General features: G+C 52.2%; 1 protein-coding gene across 1 annotated transcript; it reads left to right on the forward strand.

The window, feature by feature from the left end:
- The first annotated feature begins 351 nt into the window (after positions 1-351).
- Positions 352-22585, forward strand: CTDSP2 (CTD small phosphatase 2). The gene is made up of 8 exons (XM_070409847.1): positions 352-760; positions 13532-13680; positions 15156-15194; positions 15630-15731; positions 16254-16310; positions 18468-18560; positions 18682-18867; positions 19062-22585. Exons 1-8 carry the CDS (start codon positions 697-699, stop codon positions 19185-19187), a joined length of 816 nt encoding a protein of 271 aa, XP_070265948.1. The 5' UTR covers positions 352-696; the 3' UTR covers positions 19188-22585.
- Positions 22586-23750: the final 1165 nt, after the last annotated feature.

Here is a 23750-nt window from a genome sequence, read left to right on the forward strand (position 1 = left end):
AGCGACTGGAATGTTGTTGGGTCCTCGCACCGCATAGTAAGGAGGAGACACGCCCCTTTTCTCTGAGAGGGCCAATTGGAGCGCCGGAGCGGTTTCAAGTCTCCCCGGCCAGCTTGCCCGCCCGCCACCCCACCCCCCTCGGGGATTCGCTTTTTCCGTAACAAAATAGCGAAGCTCCGGATGTTCCGCAGCCCCGCTGCTCACGGACAGAGGGTCCCTGGGCCTAGGACGGTGCTCCGCAACGCGAGGCGCCGGTGGGCCGTGGAGAGGGCGGTGGAGAGGCCGAGTCCACAGCCCTGAGGCGCGCGGGGGTGGGCGCTGCAGCCGCGGGTTGTTTATCTGGAGTACGGAGGGGAGGGGGGAGCCTGGAAACCGCCCCGTGTCCCATTTCCTCCTCTTGTTTTCGCTCCGGATTCTCCATGTTGGACCCAAACTGAGGAGCCCGGAGCTGCCGCCGGGGGATCGGGGCCGGGGGCACCCGGGGGAGCCGCTGGCCGGGCCGCCTGCTCTCCGTACAGGCCGCCTCCCTTCCCGGCCCAGGGAGGGAACCAGAGCAGGGATGTGAACAGCGGTGGGAACCCGAGTCTCGCGTGCAGGAGCGGAGCGGGCCCCCGCCCAGGCCCCCCAGCCCAGCCCAGCCCAGCCTGCGCCCGCCGGTCCTCCCGCCCAGCCAGCCCGGGCCCGCGGGATTGTTAGATGGAACACGGCTCCATCATCACCCAGGCGCGGAGGGAAGACGCCCTGGTGCTCACCAAGCAAGGTAGGGGCCAGCAACTTCCCAAAACTTTGCGTCGCCCCCGATCGGGGAGGGGGCTGACACCGCCCCGAAACCGAGGCCTGGCCCCCGACCTCCCGAGGCTCAGAACGGGCGATTCCACCCGGGACCCCCGGTCCTTTCGCCCCCGCGTCCGGGTCCGCACTCCGACCCCCGTGGGGGTGGTGCGGGCGCCGAGCTGCGGGCGCCGAGGGGGAGGGGCGTCATCTGCGCAGCTGTCACTCCGTCCCGCGCCTCCTCCCCCGGGGAGAGACCGGGGGCAGCGCCGGCAGCACGCGTCCCCCGCGTCCGTCTCCTCCGAGTTGGGGGTGGGTCGTCACTTTCCCGCACGACTATGCACGCTGCCCTGGGACCGCGGGAGGGGCGGGAGGGGCGGGGGTCCCGAGCGGGCACGGAGCCTGGAGTCCCGCACTTCCCAGGCCCCCAGCCCCGCGGGCGGCGGGCGACGGGCGGTGACGGCGTCCGGCGGGACTTGGGACCAAGTTCACAGCCCGGAGGCGGGGGGCGGGGGCGGCCGCGTCGCGGGGGGGGGGGGGCGAGCCCGGCCGCCCTGCGCGGGGCCGGGACCTCCGCGGCGCGGGCTCTCGCGCGGCCGCTGAGCGAACCGGGCCGAGCCCCTCCCCGCGGGGCGCTCCCGGCCGCCCCTGCACACAGAGCCGCGTTTGTTTAGCCCGGGAGCGGTGTCCCTGGTTACATAATTCGCCCGATGGCATCAGACCCGGCGTGTTTCTGAGTCGCGCAGCGAAAAAGTGCGGGCTCTCCGTGGGCAGCGGCCCCGCCTCGCTGAGGGCCGGGTGGGGCTGCGAGGAGGCCGGCGGCCGGCCCTCCCCGGGGTGGGGGGCGGGGGGAAGATGGGGACCCGAGGGGGGAGCTCTCTTGAGTTTGGTCGTGGTGGAGGCCCCGAAACTCTTGGCCCCCCCCCTCCCCCTTCTTCAGGCTTTGAGGACGGTGTCTAGAAGCGCGGGGAGTGAGGACCAGCGTCATCTATTTCTGGAGAACTTCCCGCACTGGGGCCGCCTGGCCCTGAGCCGGGAGAGCACGCTCTGGGGCCGGACTCGGAGTTACACCCTCCCCTGGGCCTCCCACCCCCACCCCCACCCCCACCCCCCACCCCCACCCCCACCCCAGAGCGGGGCGCGAGGGCTCGTGCTGCGGGGGAACACGGGCTTAGAGCCTGTGGGGGGCCAGCAGCGCGGTCTCTGTGTTGCCCCCAACCCCCCTATTTGGTAACATAAGTCAGCAGATCACTTATTGGTGGGGTTCACAGACCCAAGGAGCTCCCCCAACTTGCCCAGGGGCAAAGGAGCTGGACTGGGAGAGCCAGCCTTCCCCGGCTCCCCTCGTGGGGGGCAGTGCAGCTTCCGGAATCACGGTTCTCCTTTCATAAGCCTGTCCTGGAGGAGGGCCTGGCGACCCGATCCCAGCCCGCCAAGGCCCTGACTCCCTCTCCCCCGCTGCATCGCCAACCCAGCTGTGACCCCAGCTGCCGCTCACCCCTCTGCTCTCCGCTCAGCTGCGCCGCCGCCGAGGGGGAGGACCGGAGGCTTTCCATGTCGACAACTTCACTCTGTCCAACCTCCCCCCAGGAAAGGACTCCGAGAGGCCTCCAACACTGAAGAGATTTGGGGTGGGAGGATTCCAGAGGCGGCAGTGTTGGGGAGAAGGGGGAAGAACAGCCCTGTGCCTCCCCAGCAGGTCCTCGCTTCCGGAGGGGCTCAGGAGGGGGCCTTCCTGGTGAGGGCACCACCCAGGGGTGAGGGCAAGCTGACCTGCTGAAGGGCCATCTCAGAGTTCAGAGCTGGACAGCTCATCCAGAGCGAATGGCAGGGAAGAGAAGAGATGACAGCAGAAAGCAAAGCAGCTGGCTCCTTGACAGTGTTTAGTTGTTGATGCTGGTTGGAGTTGCGTTTTTCATTTCTTTTGTTTGTGTGGCTTGTCCTTCAGATTTATCCCTGGAGGAATCTGAATTCTTAAGCCAGCAGCCCTGGTCCTCCCGCCCCCCCCCCCCCCTGTAATTTGATTACAGTCCAGAGAAAGCATACTTTCTTCCTGGGCTGCTCAGGCAACCTCCAAAGCCAACTTTCTGAGTTCCTCGTCATTTACAAATCCTGCATCTTAAAAAAAAAAAGTGGAAGTAGGAAGCAAATGTTTTAGCTACTTTAGGAGCTCCTTGCCTCCCTTTTCTCCATAGCACCTCATCTCTAGGCCCTTCTCCCTTTGGAAGAAGAGGAAGAAGTGGAGGGCAATTTATTAATAAATTTCTAGAGAACACAGATTGTTCCTAGCTTGAGCAGTTTCTTAGTGAAGTTGTTGCCATTGCAGCGTTGTTTTGTGTATGTGTATGTGGTTTTCTTTCCTGGTTTGGCATTCTCTTCTCAGGTCTTTCACACTGGCTGGGTGTGCTGAGTATTCAAAAGTAATTACAGCAGGGGAAGTAGAAGAAAGTTGCTGAAAGCATTGACGATAAAAAGGCCAAAATTGGATCATCTTCCCAGACAGATGGGTGAAGTAGCTTCCTGGTAACAGCAAGAACAGGGTTGTGTGTAATATCCAAAGTAAAAAAGAAAAGTTACCAGTTTGGCCAGAGAATGGCCCTTTCTTGCAGCCCATATGAGGGTGTCGCCCCATTGCTGGGAGGCTGTACCATGGGCTCTGGGATTAGATGGGAAAGCCAAGGAGACGGGCCACCTCTCTAACCTCCCAGTGTGAAATGAGAGGGCGGAGGCCGCCTCTTCCAGAGCTCCAAGTGACTCACAGGCCCTTTGGGGGAGTCGGGGCCTTTGGGACCTTTCTTGTTTCCATGAGACCTGATGTCCCTTCCTTTCGGGGAGAGGAGAGTGATGCTTTGGGTTGTCTTCTGAAATGTGTAACTGAACTGGTTCTGGCAGCTGACCGTACCTAAGAATTAGGGCTACGGCAGGTTTTTCTAGCTCCTGCTTTCTCCTCCCCAGGAGGGAGACTTTCTGCCTCATTGCTCATGAAGGAGCTACCTTTCCCTATAGTTGTAGCTAGGCCCTTAACCTGAGAAGCTGAGGCACAGTCTTGTTGGGGCTTTCTTCCTTAGCTGGCTCTTGTGGGTCCACGGTGCCTGTTGGTAGCTGGCTGCTCCTGCCTGCTGGTTCCTCTCCTCCTTGCCCAGTCTTCAGTCTTGGCCTCTTTGTGGCTGCTGAAGCTAGCTCCTGTGTCTCCTTTAGAGTCTCCCTCCCCCTTTCTTGGAGTGGGTAATGGCTTGTGGGGTGACTTGAGCTTCTGTTTGCTCAAGGGAGTACTGCTAACTCAGCAATGAAGTTTGAAATGCCTAACATCCTGGGGTGGGGAGTTTACAGTTCTGCTGCTGAATTTGACTTACAGAGCTTTCAGCTGAGCAGGACGTTAGGAATTGCTGTGAAAAACCTTTCCTGAGACGGCAAGAGAGTATGGTGTTCCTGTCTCCTTCCTTCTCTGCTGTAGGGGACTTAAAGAAACTGGGCGATAGAGAGGTCCCTTTTCATCCTCTGGGAATTTCTGAATCCCTCTGATCATGGACTTTGTTAAACCAGTAAATGCTGTACTAGTCACATTTCTAGACAAGGTGAATGCTCCCAGCCATTCTTTGGATAATTTATTAATAGAAGTGTTCGCAACTAAGTATGGGAAAGAGAGACAATGTGTACATATTTATATACAAATATATCCCTTTCTCTTCCTCCTCAACATTCTTCCTGCTAGCTTTTGAGTAATTTGGGGGTCTTGTCTATTCCCATTTTGGAATAGGTAGTGGTGGTGGGGAGGTGAGGCAGAGGCAGCAGTTAAAGTGTTCGTTGTTATTTCAAATAATTCTTTCAGGAGCAAAATTGGTTGCTTCAGTCCTGGGTGCAAATGCCTGCTTTCCCTGTTTACATATCTGATTGACAGATCACTTCAGTGTTCTGAGTGACTTATCTGTAAAATAGAAATATTGATATCTATACGTCTATAATGGCTGGTACTTAGTAGGTGATTGGTAATGTTAGCCTCCTTTTCTACATATCTAGACCACTGCTACTCAGTACCTCCTCCATTCCCCCAGGACACAATGCAAACAGCACTCAGTCATGTGGGTTTTATTGTTAAAGACAGGTGGCCAGGGGTCAGAGGGGACACTGATGTGGGGGCTTGGGCCTTCTGGAAGGATCAACCTCACGACCTTGCTAAACAGACCCCTTCTTTGTGCCAGTGTGACTTGGTGGGATTTTATCTGCACTAATTTGAGTGCATGTGCCTGGGGGCTTTTGCAATTCTCCCTGGCGCCGGGGCATCTGGGGGTGGGAGGAGGCCAGGTGGCCATGCACATCCTGTGAAGAGTCTCTGAAGTCTAAACCTACTGAGCAGTTGCTCGACCTTCAGAAATGAACATAATGAAGATTTGAGACAACTGTGTGCTGCACTCTCTCACTGTTTGCATTTGCTTTGAGAATTCATGAACCCGGTGATACTCAGATTTCTTTTAGCAAATTCTAGTCACAAGAGAAAAATAAGTGGGTTTTGAAGAGAAATAGATGTTCTTAAGCTGTGTCTTTGCTGCTGTGGTTTTGGGATACAACATTGAGAAAGCACAAAAAGCAGCGTAAAACTGCTTTTCATCCTTTCTCAGGCTGGCCAGCTCAGGAAGCACAGAATTAACTCACTTATTTTGGGGACATGGGATTGGGTGTGGCTCTGACGTGATTCTCTCCCTGTCTGAAATGGAGGAGTAGTTCCCAACTGGGATGCAGATGAGCTCATTAACATGCAAATCTTATGAAGGAACTAGTAGAAATCAACGTGGAGAAGTTGACTTAGAACTGGAAGCCTCCCTGGATCAGAGGCCAACTAGCACAAAGTCCGTGCCACCAGCAAAGTGCCCAGCCCTTCAGGTCTGAGTGGCCTATGCCTACAGAATGGGAACTCTTCAGGAGCGTGCAGACCTCCCTGTGTGCAGGAGGTGCAGGTGTCCTGATATCTGAGTGGCCCTCCTGACATTTCCTTTCCCTTCCCAGGTACTCCTAGTCCTTCCCATCCCCACATCAGACTTTGCTCTTACTCTCTTTTTGTTCTATGCCTTCTTTTATCTCCTGCTGTTCTCGGGGAAACAAATGTGGCTCCAACCACAGTGAGAGCCAAGCAAATTCACCAGGAAGCTCAAATCGTATAACACAGGCTGCAAAGCCCCTTCCCCAAATGGTAGATCCAGCTCAGCTGTTCCCATAGTAGAATGGGGCTAGGGCCCTACTTTACAGGAACAGTGATCTATAGGAAGAGACAGCAGGCCTAGGTCAGTCCTGGAAGAGTTAGTCAAGGACCACTGGCAACCTTAGACATTAGGTCTCAGCCAGGGACACACATCAGATTCTCCTGTGACACTTACTAAAAATACCAACCCACCTGGGTCCTACTGAACAGAGCGTAAGCCGGTGGGCCGGGCATGCTCATGTGCCAAGTGCTCCCTGTGATTCTGACAGGTGTCCCTGGAGAAGAGCCAGCTAAGCTCGCACAGCAGTGGCCCCAACTGCCTGTTTAGCCCTGAGTGGGAAGAGTCCCCTGGAGAGATCCAGTTTTGCTGTTTGTTACAAGATCCTGTGGCTTCTAAAGGGACGTTCTAAAGTTTTCTCAGTGTGAGTGGATCGAGTAATGACCCTTGCTTACCCAGTAATGACCCCAGACAATATTTATAGGGCACTTACCATGGGCCAGGCACTGTTCCTAGCACTAAATGCCTTTGAGTTCAAGCTTCAGGTAAGCTGAAGCCACCTGCTAAGGAACAGCCTTGCAGTGCAGACCTCTCCTTACTGACTTGGGAGGAAAATGAACTGAAGAAAGGTTGTGCCCTAGGCAAGACCAGAGATGTTTGAGAGGCTGAAGTGGGGCAGGAGCCAGGTGTCCCAACTTCTAGCTCAGTGTTCTCCAGGTAGGCACACCTATGCTGGTTGGTTGGTCCCAGGTAAAACAGGGCTGTGGGAGGAGCAGGTCAGTGTCCCTAGAGATGGGACAGACTCCTTGACAGTCCTTCCTGGCTGACTCCTTCCAGTCCTGCAGAGGCCAGCCATGAGAGGAAGGAAGGAAGGAACTGATTGGCCAGTCCCTTGAGTGTGTGTGTGTGTGTGTGTGTGTGTGAGAGAGAGAGAGAGAGAGAGAGAGAGAGAGAAAGAGACAGACACTGACTGGGATTGGTTTTGGCAGAGTCCCGGAAAAGCCATTTCCCAGAGGTGGCCGTGTAGCTACCTCTGTGTGACCTCTGGAATGAGAAGAAATCAGAAATCTCTGGTCTCTTTCAATATGCACATTTTGAGGTTGAGACTGAGATAATTATATGAAAGTACTTTGTATTTAATGACTAGCAGCTGACACTTAGCGTTTACTAGGGTTAGGACACACCCTAAGCTCCTTATAATTATCACAGCTCTGTGAAATAGGTAATACTAGTCTTCCAATTTTTCAGATGAAAAAACTGAGGCCCAAGGCCACACACGTTACACGTGACAGAGCCAGGGTTTAAAGCCAAGTCCATGGTAACTTGTGTATTCGCTCTACAGTTCGCTGGTTAGAGAGATGGTTGAGTCCCTTGCTTTGTCCTGTGCCTTCTTCGCTCCTCCTCTCCATCTCTCTCTCATACACGTCACCTAAAGCAGGCTTCCATAACTGGAAGGGAAAGAGACACTAGATTCTTCAGTCTTTCACCAAATCCAATCATTCCAGGAATCGAGCAGAGAGCCAAGGCAGAGACTGAAACAGCCATCCAGAGGGTATTTGTGTCCTGCTTGGCAGGTTTCTGTTAGCCTCCCAGCCTCCCACAGGGGCCTGCTCAGGACCTCCTTAAGTGGTGAGAGAAAGGCTCAAGGTGGGCAAGTATGGCTTCCAGTCCTCCATGATGACATCTCTGCCCTAGCTGGCTCTGTGTGGGGCAGGATCCAGTCCTTTGGGTTTTCCTGGGCTGTACCTCAGATCTCTTCCTGCTGCTGCTGCTGTGGGCCATTAGATCACTTCCTGGCATCCAAGAGCCCTCTGGTGTTGGACTGGAGGCTCCTCCATTTCTGGTCCAGGACCTGTTGCTCCTTCTGGGAACCTCACCCCCACCCCAGCATGTTTTTAAAGTATGTGAGAGAGCCCAGGAGGGTGTTTTGGCTGATTCTAAAATTGATAAGAGTATCTTGATCATGTTTTAAAAGTTGTTAGGAATCCCCTACTCCCAAAGCTGAGTCCTTCTTGAGGGAAGGTCCTTAAAGTTGAGGCCCTATGTTGAGGTCAGTGACTAGATTGCCAAAGGGGACAGGGAAAAGACTGGAGACAAGTGAGCCAGGGATCTGTGGCCCCCACCCTTACCCCACAGGTGGTACTAAAGACCCAGGACTGAAAGAAGTTCAACTTTTTCAGAAAGGAGAGAAAGATGCAGGGGACCCTCCTGCCCCAGGAAGGAGAATTAATGGAGACATGTTAGTCCATTCTATTCTTGCTCTCTCTTTGTACACGTGGTTTACCATGACTGAATACAATCCTTTATTTTTCATAAATAAATCCTTTGGGGGGGGGGGGGGGCACTCCATGCCATCAGATTCACAGCTGCTCTTTGAAACTTTTGGAACTGTTGCTAAACTGGGTGAGGCCTTGCCTGCCTTGTTTTCCAAAAAGAACGGTGTCAGCATTTGGGCACTGTGGAAACTGGTACAACCGCCCCATTATTTCCAGGCTTTTCTATGTGTGGGATGTCTAGGCATCTCTCACCCTCCGGCTCCCTGCTGACTCACCTGCTGGTCCAGGAGCATTTCCATCCACCTGGCACTTTAGGGCCTGTCCTTAGCCAAGGCACAGATGCCCCTTGCTGAGGACCTGGGAGGAATCCTCTCCATGGGAAGCCCCAGTCAGATGTGTCTTGGCTGCAGGGCCCAGGCAGCTGGCCAAGAAGGGCCGGAAATGCTCCAAATACTCTCCTTCCTCCAATAGCTAAAGGGAGGGAGGCCCCCTCAGAGAGGCCATTTTCTAGTGATAGCCAGACGAAATCCTTTCTGTGGGGGATGGGAGATGGAGGAGAATAAAGTACGTCTAAGGGATGAACCAAGAAAGCATCCTTCTACATGAATGGACTTGTTAACCTCCAGTAGGCTGAGAGCTTGTCTTCTGCTGAATGGCGATATGTAAGGCATTCCTTTGCTGGGACACGAAGCTGTGTTGTTGGCAACAGTGACAGCTAAACCTGACCTTCAGAAGAAGGTTAAAAATAGTATTGTCCTGGCAAAGCCAGTCTTCATCTGTGCGCATGTACATGCACATGCACAGGCTTCTAAAGAGGCACAGACAAATAAGTGTCCCCATCTGGTATTTCTTGGAGGCAGTGGTGGTGGACACAGGGGAGAGGGCATCATTTATTTCAAGTGAAACAGCCTCTCACCTGCTTTACTGTTATTTGCAGAATAGCCCCAAGAGTTGCAAGCTGGAAAACAACTTTTGTAGTGGATTTGGGAGAAGGTATAGGGGTTGTTTGGACTTTTTTGAAACCTGCTCATGATCAGAGTTCCTCTGTCACCTTTCATCTACTTTCTTGAGCTTCAACCACATGCCGGGGTGGGAGGCCCCTGACTTCCTTTCGTTGGCCCCGTCAAATGAGGCCCTCAGTGTTGTCAGGTAGTGGTCATCTCTCCTTAGTTAGTTACTAAAATGAGCACATTTACCTTTAGTTTGCACAGTACATTACAGACAATAAGTTTTGTTTATAATTTCAGTCAGGAGTCAGGTCTTGCTGTTATCCCAACTAATGGATGAGGAAACTAAGGCTTAAAGAGGCTATGTGCCTGAGTCAGTAACTGGCAGAGCCTGGACCCTAACCCAGGTGATCCTGAGTGGGGGATACCTCTCAGGTCCCCCCTCTCTTTACACCCTGCCTCAGTAGGAGGCCTTGCAGTAGTGAACTAACTGGAGGGGTGGCCTGGCTTCTCTGTTCTTAGTCACTTGCACACTTTCTTCTTAAGCCAGAGCTGCCCCCATTAGCTCTGTGCTGGTTCTCTCCAACATGCCTAAGCCAGATGTTTGGAGCAGGGAGTGTAGGGCTGGGTATCCACAAAACAGGTAGCAGTAGGATGAAGGAGGGAGAACAGCTGGTTATGGGGCTACATGGCACCCACTGGAATCCTGTCCTCCCTCAGGGAAATTGTGCAGTGAAATCCTCACAGGCTTGTAAATCGTGTGTCCTCCTGGTGAGGAGAGGCCAAGCCCCTCCCCATCATACACGGAGGGTGGAGGTAGCCTGCACCTGGCTGTCAGGGACACATGCTGCGTTCTGGCTGACAGTCCTTGGAAAGGCTCTTTGACACAAGTTTCAGATCCCACTCTGGTGTGTGTTCCCCACTAAGCAAAGCAGGTCTTAGACCAAAACTCTGGCTCCCGCTCCTTCCCCATCCCATCCCCCATTGTCTTGATCTCCCCGAGGTAACTGCCAGGGAAAGCAGGTGCAGGGCTGGGGTGTGGGTGAGGCAAACCCTGGAATGGAATTCCAGAGCCTCGTACTGTTTTACCCCTTGCACTTTTCATGGCCTGCCCAAGAGGACAGCAAAGAAGAGGGGCTAGGCTGACTCTTTGCTGGCCCAGCCTAGAGAGGAACACAGCAAACATTCTTGAGAGTGCCCCACGACCTCCCAGTTGTGGCAGGAGTAAACACACAGGTGACCCTGAGCTGTTGGGGGCCCTAGGTTAAAGGAGACCTGGGTTTAAATCCTGGCTCTGCTGTCCTGCTCTGTGTAACCTTGAGTGAGTTACTTAACCTCCCTGTGCTTTAGTTTCCCTTCTGGAAAATGGGGGACTAGTGCCTACAGATGGGTTTTAAGTGAGGATTAAATGAGGTGATGATGTCAAGTGTCTTAACGCAGGCCGGCACATTGTCGGTGATCAGTAAACATGACCAAGGCCCAGAAAGACTAAGTGGGTTGACTCTGGTGCTCAGCTCCTTCAGAGCCCACCTTCATCTTCGCACACACTGGCACCCTTTCTGCGACGAACTCTGGGCTATTGCGAACTAGCGAAGAGTTCCACAGGCCTGGAGGCCCCTGGAGTCGTTCACACAGACAGTGAACGTTATTGAGCACCCACTGCATAGAGAGCTGGAGGCTGATGAATGAACCGGGTTGAGGCCGTTGCAGGCCCTGTCAGGAGACAGCCATGTTGAGAGAAGGCTGAAGAGGCCCTGAGGAATTCTTGGTGGCAGTGTTTGTAAAGGTAAAGAGGACAGACAACCTGGAGAAGGATAGTGGGGCCCCAACAGGGAAAAGAATAGTGAGTCTGGGGTATTGACTTGCTGTTAATGGGTCTGGGGTGCCTTCCCAGGCACCACCGCTCTATGCTCTTCTCTGAGCACCAGCCCCCGAGGTCAAGGCATTTGTGGTCTCTGAGGCCCAGGTGTGGTCTCTGCCCTGGTCACATTGTGTTTTTGAAAGATTCTCATCCCCCGCAGAGCCCAAACCAAGCTGAGTTGGCCCCCAGCCCCACTTTGCCAAGAAGTTCCCTAAGACTGAAGCACTTCTGCCTGTTGGGCCTCCCCATGAACACCAATGAGGCCTCTCTGTGGCCCCAGCCAGCTGCCCTTCACCTCCTAGCCTCTCAGGATTACTCAGCCTTCACAGTGTCTGTCACTGAGATGCTGAGTGCGTTCTTGATAGCCTCTCTTAAGGAAAGGCTCAGCTGTGTGGCCTTTTAAGAAAGGCTCAGTGGCTGGGTTAAGCCTCTGATTGTGGTTCTGCGTGAAGAAACCATAAACCAAAGGAAAAGCAAAGGTTCAGCTTTTTGGAGCTTTATGTCAGCGTCTGCTTGAATCCCTGGGTTTGGAATTGAATGTGGGTCATACAAGCAGGTGGAGAAGCTGTCTTTTCCCTCTGGTTTCTGCATAGATTACTGTGAATAGGAAAAATCAAAGGAGCCTCCTGCTAAGTGCTGGCTGTGCTCTAACGTTTGTCTCCTTGATACAGAGGCCTTGGGTGGAAGTCCCCAATGTACTTCCTTCCTAACAAAATCCCCAATCCCTGGAAATCTTGATTCTTCCACCAGGGCCAAGAGCTTGACGGTAATATCCAGGTTTTTAGGGTGATTGCTGGGGAGGCCTGATCATTTTCTAAAAGCTTTCTAATGGTCATACCAGTTTCAAGGGAGCTGGTCTAACCCAGGGAGAGGAGAGAGAGAGCTTTGGGGGACCCACTGACCGACCAGGGATACCCTCTCTGCACTGCAGGAATCCCTCCACCTTTCTGTTGGGGCAGAGCTAAGTCAGTGGCACTGGGGCTGGGCTGACTGCCGTGTGGCTGACTGACTACCCATGGTCCTGGGGAATAGAGTTTGGTTTTCTCCCTTCCTCTCTAGGGACATAGGCAGCCCAATAACTGGGTGTTAAATGGCTCTTCCATCACCTCATCTGCACAGGCCACTTTGGTGGTGCGGTGCGTGCTGTGCGGACTTGGGGGAGTTTCTGAGTGGCCCCCACTGCGTTGCTTTCCCCTTCCCTGACAGCAGGGAACAACACAGGGAAAGTTGTCTTCAGTGCCACATACCCTTTGGCCCTTTTTTCCTCCACAAAGACATTGGCCTTTCCAGTGTTTATTTTTCTGCACAGTTTACCGTGTGCTTCAAAGTGGAATGGGTTAGGTTTAATCCTCAGGCCCATCGCCCACACAGGCCTGGGGAGAGGAGACCTGTGGCTGAGGACCATTCTGGCCGTGGTTGTGTGGCGCCACCTCCTGGCCACAGCACCCACAGTGTTTTCCAACTCCTGATCAACAGTTGCCAGAACCGTTCATCTAAAAACCTAAAGGAACTTGGAAAAGATGCTATATTCTGAAGTCATTTCTGGTTCATCCTTTAATGCCCATAGCTTTTTGTATCAACTTGGCCTTTCTGGGGCTGCCTTGCCAAGCCTTCTATTAAAACACCTTTTTGAGGGCATGAGTGGGGGGCTTGGGGAGCAATAGGGAGATAAGGACACATATGTAATACCTTAGTAAAAAAATAAAAATGGTAATAAATAAATAAGGGGGGGGGGCGGGGAAACGCCTTTGTATTTCCAAAGCCTGAATTATCAAGGAAGGACTGAACAGCAGCAGTCTGGAAACAGGGACCTCAAACTAGAACCCAGCACTAGATTAACCCCAACCCAAGGGGTTAATCTCCCTCTGGTTTAAAATTAGAGGAGGGGAGTATTATGAAAAGTGGCTGCAGTGTGGGAGGAGACAAGGGTATGAACAAAGTACATACTAGCTTTTTCTTCGGGTCTGCGGCTCTTCTGTTCTCTAGTCAGCTATATCTAGTCTGGGCTCAGTTCTGCTGCCACTGACCCAGCAGCTAGGGAAGCTGACCCTGAACAGAACCACAGCTCCACTAACTTGAAGAGAAGGGGTCCAGTTTACTTACCTAGAATGGGTAGTCTCGTGGGAACAGGTGTTGGCCAAGGAGGATTCGTCTTTGTGAATTAATTTTGAGGGTACCTGCAGTGTGCTGCGACAGAGCAGGAGGACACCGTCACTATACCTGGTGCCATCTTTGAGTGCCCTCCCCAGGAAATGAAGAGCAGATTGTCTGCAGCCTATTTCCCAAACCAGAAAGTGGGGATTCCTGCTGTTTTTTTCTCTAGAGAAAAGATGTTGGAATAAACATGTATATTTCACTGCTGACTACATACTGTTAACCTGGTGTAGCTTACAGACCAGAGGGGATACAACACCAGGGTTGTGGGGAGGTACCTGTGGGCAGAGATGCTCTGTAATTGATGCTTCATCATTCCTTCTGCTCTAGGCCTGGTCTCCAAGTCCTCTCCTAAAAAGCCCCGTGGACGTAACATCTTCAAGGCCCTTTTCTGCTGTTTTCGCGCCCAGCATGTTGGCCAGTCAAGCTCGTGCACTGAGCTCTCCGCATACAAGGAGGAAGCCAACACCATTGCTAAGGTAGCTGGGCAGGGTGGTGTGATGCCATGAAGGAGGGAGCTGCTAGTGGAGTCCATGCATCCACAGCAAGTGGACAAGCAGCCCTGCCTGAGGTCACGAAGATCTCTGGCTGAGAAGAGGCCCTTCCTCTGATGGACCCATAGTTGGTTCATCTCTTGTGGCATGGGCCATCCGGATGTCCCTGTCGTTTCTGAGGGCCCCTGCAGTCCACATCCTTCCAGATTCTAGGAACTGTGTAAGGAGATTTACAGATTCCCACATACAGGTGTGGAAACAGACCCAGAGGGTTTATGTAGCCCCTAAAGAGTTAACGGTTAATAAATGGTAGTGTCGGGGTTCCAGCTCAGATTATTCTGGCTATAGGTCCTATGTCTGTTGTTTGCTTTTTACTATGCAAAACTACCCTCCAAGTTACTTGACTTTCAGGGAACCAAGGAATTGAAATTCTTCCACATTCTTGATAACCCCTTCAGCACTCTCACCCAAATGTGAGAGACATTTGGGAACGTGTAGGTGTCTTTGATCTCACAATGACCAGTAAATACGTCTGGCTTTTCAAGGATAGGAACAGCCCTGACCAAAAATCCTTCTGCCCCCAATGCCATTGGTACTTCTTTACGAAACACCAAGGTCTAGCTGTCCTTCCTCTCTCAAAACCAGGCTAATGACATGTACATCAGTGAAAAATCGCTTCATTATCCAGTAGTACAACATGATGTATTACTAAGCGATTGATTTTTACAGAGTTCATAATAACATGGAAAAGAACTGAGCTGCAACATTAAGTGAAAAAGCAGAATGCAAAATTATATACCATGGGGGGGAAAGGCTGCTAAAACAAACTTGAAAGAAGTGCCAAATTAAGTTTTTTTAAGTGCTAGGGTTTTTTCTTTGAGGTTTCCATTAAGAACACACTACTTTTTACAACATTCTTATCATTAGCAAAAGGTGGGGAAGCCATTCTGATCTCTCCCACTCCACCTCCCCACCCATCTTGGGACCCATAATGTGGGTTCCCGTTGGCTTGCTTCTGTTTTGTAGAGGCTCAATTGCTCCCCCATGTGTCTCCCCCAAGGAGGGAATAGACAGTACATGTTCTCAAGGAGAAGCTTAGGTTCAAGGACTAAGCAAGAGGCTAAACCACCACAGTGAGGAATTCCAGTTTTGGTTCTGACTCTTACTCCGTGTCCCTGCACCACTCACTTGAATTCCCTATTCCTTGCTTTGTTTAACTGAGGCAGTGGCAACTGAGAGCAGGGACAGTGTCTTCTCCACCCTTCATCAGGCCTAATGTGGAAAGGAAGTTCTGGCCGTTCCTGCCCAGACCTTAAGAAAAGTCAATTTTGTCATGTCAGTACCTTCAAGGAGGCTGGGGTCTTGGGGAGATTACCCTCTAGGCCTGAGGCAGAAGCGGGGGGCTTTAGACGGGTTGGGGATTGGTAGGCTGGCACTGACTGCCTCCTCTTCTCCTGCAGTCTGACCTGCTCCAGTGTCTCCAGTACCAGTTTTATCAGGTATGTGAATCTGACCGGGTACGTGCTCAGAAGCCCAAGATCCCATGATCCCAGCTCACCCCATGGGATAATGCCCTCATTTCTCTGTGTCTAGCTGGCCAACTCCCCGTCCTGGGAAGCTATTTGTTCCAGATGTTTACTGAGGGCCCATCATGTGCAGTCTGTGGATTTTGGAGGCACAGCTTGGGTCCATCCCACACCAGCCCTGGCCCCCATCTCCAATGTCCAGATCATTTCATAGTGCAGTTGGAGGCTGAGGCTAAGGAACCCACTTTGTCTCTTCTTTTTCTACCTCTTGGCCTTCAAGAGGCATCTCTCCTGGGTTGAAGTTGGGGGTCTTTCATCTCAATGAGCCCAGCTCTTCCCAGAGTTCTGCTGAGATGAACAACTGGGCTTTCTTGGTGGCAGATCTCATCAGCCTGGCTCTGGTTTTAGATCCCAGGTACCTGCCTGCTCCCAGAGGTGACAGAGGAAGATCAAGGGAGGATCTGTGTGGTCATTGACTTGGATGAAACCCTTGTGCATAGCTCTTTTAAGGTAACTTGACATCTGGAATCCTTCCTACCCCCATCTTAGGCTATCTCGTCCATCTGGCTGAGGTGACCTAAAGTTGATGATAGAAGAGTGATCAGGATGGGGCAAGCTGGCCCTCTCAAATTTTGGGCACACTGGCATCACAAATATCTGGAGACTACACCCAAGAATGTTGAGTAGGAACCCCTGCTCTCCCTAACCACTGCCAGCAGGCCGCCACTGCCCCGTCACATAGCATAGAGTGTTACCAGGGTTGTGTACAGGGCAGGCCTAAAAGAGGGCTTTACTCAGCCTTGGATCTTGCTCCTCTCTGTTTTATTAAAAAGTTTGTTAACTCATGAAGGCCCTGAAACTCTCAGCTCAGATAGAATTTGTGGGGAGGGGTAAGTAGGGAAAACCAGACAAGACACTGCATCCTGTGCTGGGGTGAGAACCACTTAGTGGGCTGGCAGGAGGAGCTTCCTAGAGTCTGAGATCTGTTCCCACCCCTCAGTCACTGACCTCATTAACTTTTCTCCTTTCCAGCCAATCAACAACGCTGACTTCATAGTGCCTGTAGAGATTGAGGGGACCACTCACCAGGTAAGTGGCCTGCTAGGCCACACGCATCCCCAAGGGCTCCCTTTCCTGTAACTTTAGCCTCTTTTTTATTGGTACCTTTCACACCTTTTCACACTCAAGGCTTTCTCATCTTAAATTTTTTTTTTTAAATTTCAGCCCCTAATCCCCCACTAGCTGTCACCTTTTTTCTCTTTGCAGCCAAGCTGTTTGAAATTAAATATCTTTTAATCATAGAGATAGCTACCATTTATTGATCACCACCCCCCTCTCCCAGTGTGACCAGCACTATTGTATAATTTATCACATTTTCTCTAATCCTGAATAGCTGATTCTCTGCCTGATCCAGGCAAGGAAGCCAGTACTAGCTGTTTTCTCTCCTCCCCATGCCTACCTTCTCCAACTAGCTAGGGAACTTCTTCCTCCCTAGCCAAGCATCTCTTCTAAGAAGCTTTCTCCTACTCCCTTCCCTTTGGGTCCCTAAACTGGTTTCTTCCCCATTAAGTGTTCAGTACACATCTGTCAAAGAGCACTTGAAGCCAAATAAGAGTAGGTTCGCCCTAGCTGATTTGGCTCAGCAAATAGAGCGTAAGCCTGCGGACTGAAGAGTCCCGGGTTCAGTTCCTGTCAAGGGCATATGCCAGGTTGTGGACTCAATCTCCAGTGTGGGGCTTGTAGGAGGCAGCCAATCAATGACTCTCTTTCATCACTGATGTTTCAATCTCTCCCTCTCTCAAATCAATAAAAATACATTTTTTAAAATAAAATAAAAATAAATAAGATTTGGTTCTGGCCCTGCATACCCTACTCAGCCCAGGGTTAAGGACCATGTGGTATAGATAGTGGAAAACCATTTACTGCAAACGCTTGCACAGAAGGCATGGCAGCTGGCCTGAGAGTCAGGGACCATCAGGAACAATGCCCTGGTAGCCCTGATACTTGCTTGCACAGCTGGTCTAATAGAGTTACTTGTAGAGGAACGGGGTTTGGGGCTTCTGTGGGTTGTCATCACCATCCTGCATCCATCAGAGGCTTTCTTCACCGGCACCCACCCCCTCCTAACTGAGGGACTCTGCCAAGCCCTGGACAGTCTGATTGAGGGTGTAGAAATGAACAAAACCCACAGGGAAAAGATGAAGGCATGTTTTCAAGCAGGCAGATAGAGACTGTGAATCCCTACTTAAGGGGGGCCATGAAGAAGGCAGAGTTTCAGCAGAGTAGTGAGGGATGCTGAGCTTGATGAAGAGCCAGGAAGAGGGAGGAACTTGTTGAAGGCTGAAGAAATGGCAAATGATAGGGACCCAAGTTGTGGCTACCTGGAGTGGAGGACTGCTGCTGCAGAGCAAGGAGGGAGCTGGTGGCCAGTTCAGGCCACCTCCAGAGGGAGAGTCATAGCAGGTATATACTCAAGCGGGGAGTCCCATGGATGAGTGGAGCTTTGAAGGAGCGGTTCTAGTAGCACCTGTGTCGGCCATGTGAGAGGGCAAGAGCCTGGAGGTAGGAAAGCAGTAGCATGCAGACTGATGAGGAACGTGTAGCCAACGGTTCTTTCAGGCCAAAATGTACAAGATCATGAAAGGTGGACACGTGTGTTAAGAGTTGTTTAGCAGGAGTGAGTACTAAATGGGTGGGGGCACTAGAGCAAGAAACTGCAGAGTGCCTGGTCTACGGTCATTGAGGGGAAAAGTCACTTCTCTCTGCTGCATTTCAGAGAAGCTGTGTGAGGGCATGAGGTTTCAGGAAGTATCTGCGACCTTCCCTGATGGTGACCGGACACACTGTCCTGCCAGAGCCAAGGACAGGAAGCTCCCACAGAGGCTGTGGCTGGATTCAAGTAATCCAGGATAGGCTGTTTCCACCTGTGAGGCCTATTCTTGATTACTTGTTTCTGGAGGCAGCTGATGATTCGCCGCTGGACAGAGTTGGCTCCCAGGACAGGTGCATGCATTTCTTCCTGAGCTGGGTCAAGGCTGGGACCACCGAGCCAACAAGCCTGGTGAGGAGGTGATACTAATACTCGGGCCTGTGGGCCAGAAGGCCTCCAGCCAGGGGGTCCCAGGGGCTGAGGTGTGGGAGTCTGAAACCACTTGCTGCTTTTTGTGGAAGTGGTGACAGTGACCTATCCTGTGACACTTCACCCTCACAGGGATGCCTTCAACAAGCCTCTTTGCTTTTCCTCAGGTGTATGTGCTCAAGAGGCCTTATGTGGATGAGTTCCTGAGACGGATGGGGGAGCTCTTTGAATGTGTTCTTTTCACTGCCAGCCTGGCCAAGGTACCTGGGGCAGGAGGAGAGAAAAGAACTGGGAGCAGGTGTGGCAGCTACACGGGTGGTCCAGTAGCCCCTTGCTGGTCCCCAGATTGCCACCAAATCCAAGTGTCTTCTCTCCTCCCAGTATGCCGACCCTGTGACGGATCTGCTGGACAGGTGTGGGGTGTTCCGGGCCCGCCTATTCCGTGAGTCCTGTGTGTTCCACCAGGGCTGCTATGTCAAGGACCTCAGCCGCCTGGGAAGGGACCTGAGGAAAACCCTTATTTTGGACAACTCGCCTGCTTCTTACATCTTCCATCCAGAGAATGCAGTGAGTGGCCCAGATGCCCACTGCAGGGGTTGGGAGTGTCCCTGCTCTAGTGGGAGACGGAGTGGGTGGGGACCCTGGGACTTGGCCAGAAGAGCACACCATCCCAAGTGGACCCAGCCAGCTCCAAGGGCTCTGGGGCAAGGGAAGGAAGAACTGGTATTCGGGAGGTTTATGCTGCCTTTTCCCTGCCTCAGGTGCCCGTGCAGTCTTGGTTTGATGACATGGCAGACACCGAGCTGCTGAACCTGATCCCAATCTTTGAGGAGCTGAGTGGAGCAGAGGATGTCTACACCAGCCTTGGACAGCTGCGGGCCCCTTAGCCTTCCCTGATTCCAAGCAACGGCCATCCCAGTAGGGGACTGCCTACACTGTGCCTTTATGACCAGCCTGACAGACGGAGTGGAAACTGGAGCATCTCACCAAACGGGGCCTGGAAATAGAAGTGATGGGAAAGAACTTTAGGACAGGTTAGACGCCGAGTGGGCAAACATCAGACCAATGATACTCCAAGCCGCCTACTCCCCGAGTTGGGTTCCTGAGATGAGTGTGTGTGTGTGTGTGTTGCCTTGAACTGTGTTCAAGGATTTAAGTGTTTTAGGTTGGGGAAAAGCTGAAAAATCAAGACCCTCCCTAAGTTGGTCTCCTCTCCAGTCACCTTGAGCTCTATAGGCATGAAGACTATTCAGGGCTCCATTGCCAAACCAATGGCCTTTCCTCAGTGTTGTAAGGCTTGTGCCAAGGAGAAAGGAGGGGGTCAGCGGGTGCCCGGGGCAGACTCCTTTTTAAAACCTTTCTCCAGCCAGCTGCTGCAGATAGAGGACAATTCTGGGAGATGGAAGCTTGTTCCAAAACTGGTTGCCCCAGGGGCCATCCCGTCCTGCAGTTCAAGGGCTGCACTTCCTTCCAGCCGAGTGCCTGGCCTGGGCCCTGGGCCTGCCTTCCTCACCACCTAGCCATAAGTCTCAAACCCGTGGGGAAGGAGCTTCCTGCCGTGGAAGAGGGCAGATAACTGATTTCCGTTCTTTTGACTCTTTTAAAAATCCCTTTCTAAACATGGAGTGTTGGGCCTGTTTTGTTTCTGACAAAGCTGCACCTGGGCTTAGGGTGAATGTGGGTGGCACTGGGGGTGCAGGGAAGAGGAAAATCCCAAAAGCCTGAATGTGTGTGTCCCCTTAGCTTATATGTGGATCAGCTGAGCTTGGTACTGGCTGTAAGTCTGTCTTCAGGGATTCTCTGCTGGTGCTGGTGCAAGGACTTTGGTTCCAAAGTCCAGGAAGGGCGCTCCCTACCTGCCCTTCCTTTTCTTGGGCAGGGCTCTTTCCTGTTGTGTCTTCCCCTGGGCCTGGCCTGTGACAAGCTCTGCTCCGTCTTCATCCCTCCTGGCTGTTGCTTTTTCTCTCCAGGGCCTCAGAGGCACTCCTGCTTTTCCTGGGCTGAGGGGGAGTGGGTGTTCTTATCATTACTTTGCCAGCCTAACACACATGCTTCCTGCCTCTGGTAACAGGTATGATGAGCCCTTCATACACCTGCCCTTTGCGTGTCTCTTGCTTTCAAAGTTTGTTAAAAGTGAATGCTTTAAAAAGGAGCCACAAAATGGAATTCCCCAGGATGGAAATAGGGGGGGAACTGCCGCTATAATTGGGAGCATAAGGGACCAGCCCCCCCAAAAGGAGGCCCCATTTCAGCATCTCGGCCTTAATCGTGGTTTCCCCCAGGGCTGGGTGGGGTTCTCTCCTCTTCCCTCCCTCCCTCCCTCCCTCCCTCCCAGGCCAGAAGGAGTTCCTCTCTCACCTCTTGTCCCTGGAGGCAGATGTTACAAAGCATTTGTACATTATTTCAGGTGTAAGGACACCTCCCACTCGAGACTCATCCCCATTATCCATTTCCATTTCCACAATTAGGTCCAGCCTGAGAAGAGCCAGGTGGGGGAGCAGCAGCTTCATGTTCTGGGTGGTAGCTGGCTGACTAGCAACTTTCCCGTATTCTGGTGCCACCTCCTGCTTTGTCCAAGGATGTAAGGCCTTGTGTTTCCCTGGTGTCACAGACATGGAACAGTCCCCAAAGCCATATGGTCCTTTCCTCCAGCATCATTTCTAGTTTCCATGGGGTCCTGCAGGTAGGGGAAGGAGGGCTCTGGTATAAGCCAGGGACAAAGGCTCCTGAAGGAAATGGGGGCCTCTGGATCTAAGGCCCAGGGCTAGGCCTCCACCCTAATACTGTGGGAGGGGTCTCTCTTAAGACCCACCCTAAGGGTTCATTTAACCCTTGGGTTCAATCTGCCATCTGGCCCAGCCAAGGTTTTCTGACTAAGCAAAAAGTGTCCCTAGGATGCCTTCTCCATGTTCCTCCAATGAAGAGCCAAGGCAGCCCCTTGCCTATCAGGCTTGTCCGAGTGACCCATGACAGGGCCAGGAGAGCTGGGGGCAGTGTCCTCATGTCTTGTGCAGACTCTGCCCTGCCCACCTGCAGTTCCTCAACAGACAAGCCATTTCCACTTCCCCAGAGAAGCAACCAGGCCAAGTAAACCTGAACAGGGTCTGTCCGTGTGGACCAGAGCCAGCCTCGTTTGCTGTCTGGTTTCCAGTTTCACGTGTGTTTGGGGGCAAGAAAAGATTGCTCCTGAAACGACTCAGGCCAGACCCAGTTTTTGAGGAGGAAAAGATTGGGAGAGCGCCGGTTTGCCTCAGGATCTGTGCTCGGGCTTCCTACCAGCACTCCCTGTTTGCGGCTGGTCTTTGGAAGGCAATCGGCTGCCATGCCTGGTCAACACCAATTCAAACCATGCCAGGAATCTGCCCCCCTGCCAGGTTCAGTTCTTTAATGTGCCTCTTCAGGGACACAGTGTGTCTCTCTGATTGGGCTTCTAAGTCAAAGCCTGATGTTCGTGTCCCTCTCATAGGGGGAGCTTTGGACACAGGACCAGTTTGGAAAGGGTCAGGTAAGAGTTCACTCTGCACATTGTAGAGGGGACACTCTGTAGGCCCATGGGTCCCTTATATATAGAGAGGTGGAGCAAATTTGCCTTCAGTTAACCTGGGACTTTCCGTTTCATTCCCTCCTGCCTCCCAAAGATTATGACCATTTTGTAAGTGTATAAACTCACCTCTGTTAACAGTGGCCAAAAAGCTTTGTGCTAAAAGGCATGGGAAATCTAAAGGCATCCGTTCCCTGGGAAATGGGTGCCATCCTATCCTGCTACCCCTGTCCTGTTCCCGAAGCCTCACTCAGCAGGGCAGCCCCCTTGTAATGCTGTCCTGCATCCCATGTCCCAGCCAGGCCAAGGGTCAGAGGAAGGGAAGCCTATTTTCCCCTTTATGTCTTCAGTCGGTTACTTTACCATTGTCCCTCGGTCACTGTAAAATGGGGCTTTAGGTCCCACCCCCCTTTTTTAAGGCAGAGGTCTGGCCCGCTGCCCCTGGAGCAGACCCTCCTCTTGGCCCCCATGTGCTTCTTTGCTTGTCTTTATCCCACGTTTGACACGATCCACATCAGTGCCACTTTTCCCCTTCAAGTCGCCATTTGGAGGGTAGGGGATCTGCTTCCTACTGTGACTGGGCTATGGGATTCTGACTACCTTGCTTAAAGATTAATGGTTTGATAAATTTGTATTTAAAAACTTGAAATGTAGGGCGCCATTATGTGTCTGTTTATATTTTTGGAATATTTGTATTACTTACAATTAATAAAAGTGGGTTTAAAAAGCCCATCCAGGAAGGGGCACTGCCTCCTGACTCTGCTGTTCATTTGGGCATCTACTGGGCACACCCTTCACCCCTGGCAACCCCTTCGTCATGATGAAGCCGGGAGCACCATGGCTGGGAGACCAGCTGCGGACTCAGCACGGGCTTCTGCTCAAAGTCACGGAAGTCAGACTATATTAGCTCTTCCCTAGCCCCCAACAGAACCAACTCCATTGCCATCCAGGTGCTTAATGAGCATGCACTTGGTGTCCTATCGACTTACGGGGATAGACCTGCAGCCCCAGGGGACTTGGAGTCTTCATTCTTCTGTGCCCCTTACTGATGTTCCCAACCCAGGATGGCTCCTGGCGCATAGTAGGCACTCAAATATTGATTGGACTGATGTATGACACCAAGAAGCAAAACAGGATGAGGTTTGGGAACACTCCTGGCCCCTCTCCTAGACCTGCCCTCCCCTTCTGAGAAATGCCCAGAAGCTTCTTGGGGAGGCGCTTGCCAACCTGGACATCCAGGCACTCGGGAGGCAGCTCTAGCCCTTGCCTCCTGTCAGCATAATGCATCCATATCTACAATATGGCAAATTTCATATCCTCCCACCCTCTTTCCTGCATTATTGATGGGCTATGCACTTTTTAAAAATCAATTAGATCAGGGCGTGGAGCTGGAGTTAAAAAAAAAAAGCCTTTAAAAGTCTGCTCTTGTTTTTTTGCTGTTTTGAATAGGAACAGATAAAGCTTTCCCTCTGGTTTGAATAAGTCAAGCCCAGGGCTGGGTTGGCTGTGATTGGCCAGGACTAGGAAAATGTGGTTAAGATGCAAATCCAAGCAAATATAACCCAGTGTCTGTGCAGCCATTACTAAGTTCAGGCAGCAGACCTGGAGACTCCTGCTTTGGGGTGGTTCTTCAAAAGCGCTGCTGCTTACTTGCCAGCAAACTGGGAAGACTGTGGGAGAGAAGCAGGCAAGGTAAGGTCTATTTGGTTTACGGGTGCATGCCAGTAGAGCTATCCTACTGAACAAGGAAGAAACAAAAGGGAGAGGAGATTGAGATTTCCCTTGCTCTGTCTTCGGTGAGGCTTTTAAGGGGTTGAACCAGGAGTTTGAAACACGTTTTGCAAAGTTCTGCTGAAAAACCAAGGTCCTTTTTAGAGACCTCTGAACAGATAGGGCACATTTTTAAAAC

Source organism: Myotis yumanensis, unplaced genomic scaffold (genome assembly GCF_028538775.1).
Source record: "Myotis yumanensis isolate MYYU_CA2020_CCGP unplaced genomic scaffold, mMyoYum1.0.hap1 SCAF_3, whole genome shotgun sequence".
NCBI classification, from domain to species: Eukaryota; Metazoa; Chordata; class Mammalia; order Chiroptera; family Vespertilionidae; genus Myotis; species Myotis yumanensis.

Bases quoted from the DNA above. Each gene is read 5' to 3' on its own strand.
- CTDSP2 (XM_070409847.1), top strand. From the start codon at position 697: ATGGAACACGGCTCCATCATCACCCAGGCGCGGAGGGAAGACGCCCTG. The intron at 761-13,531 runs GTAGGGGCCAGC...CTTCTGCTCTAG, and splicing joins CCTGGTGCTCACCAAGCAAG to GCCTGGTCTCCAAGTCCTCT. The intron at 13,681-15,155 runs GTAGCTGGGCAG...CTTCTCCTGCAG, and splicing joins AAGCCAACACCATTGCTAAG to TCTGACCTGCTCCAGTGTCT.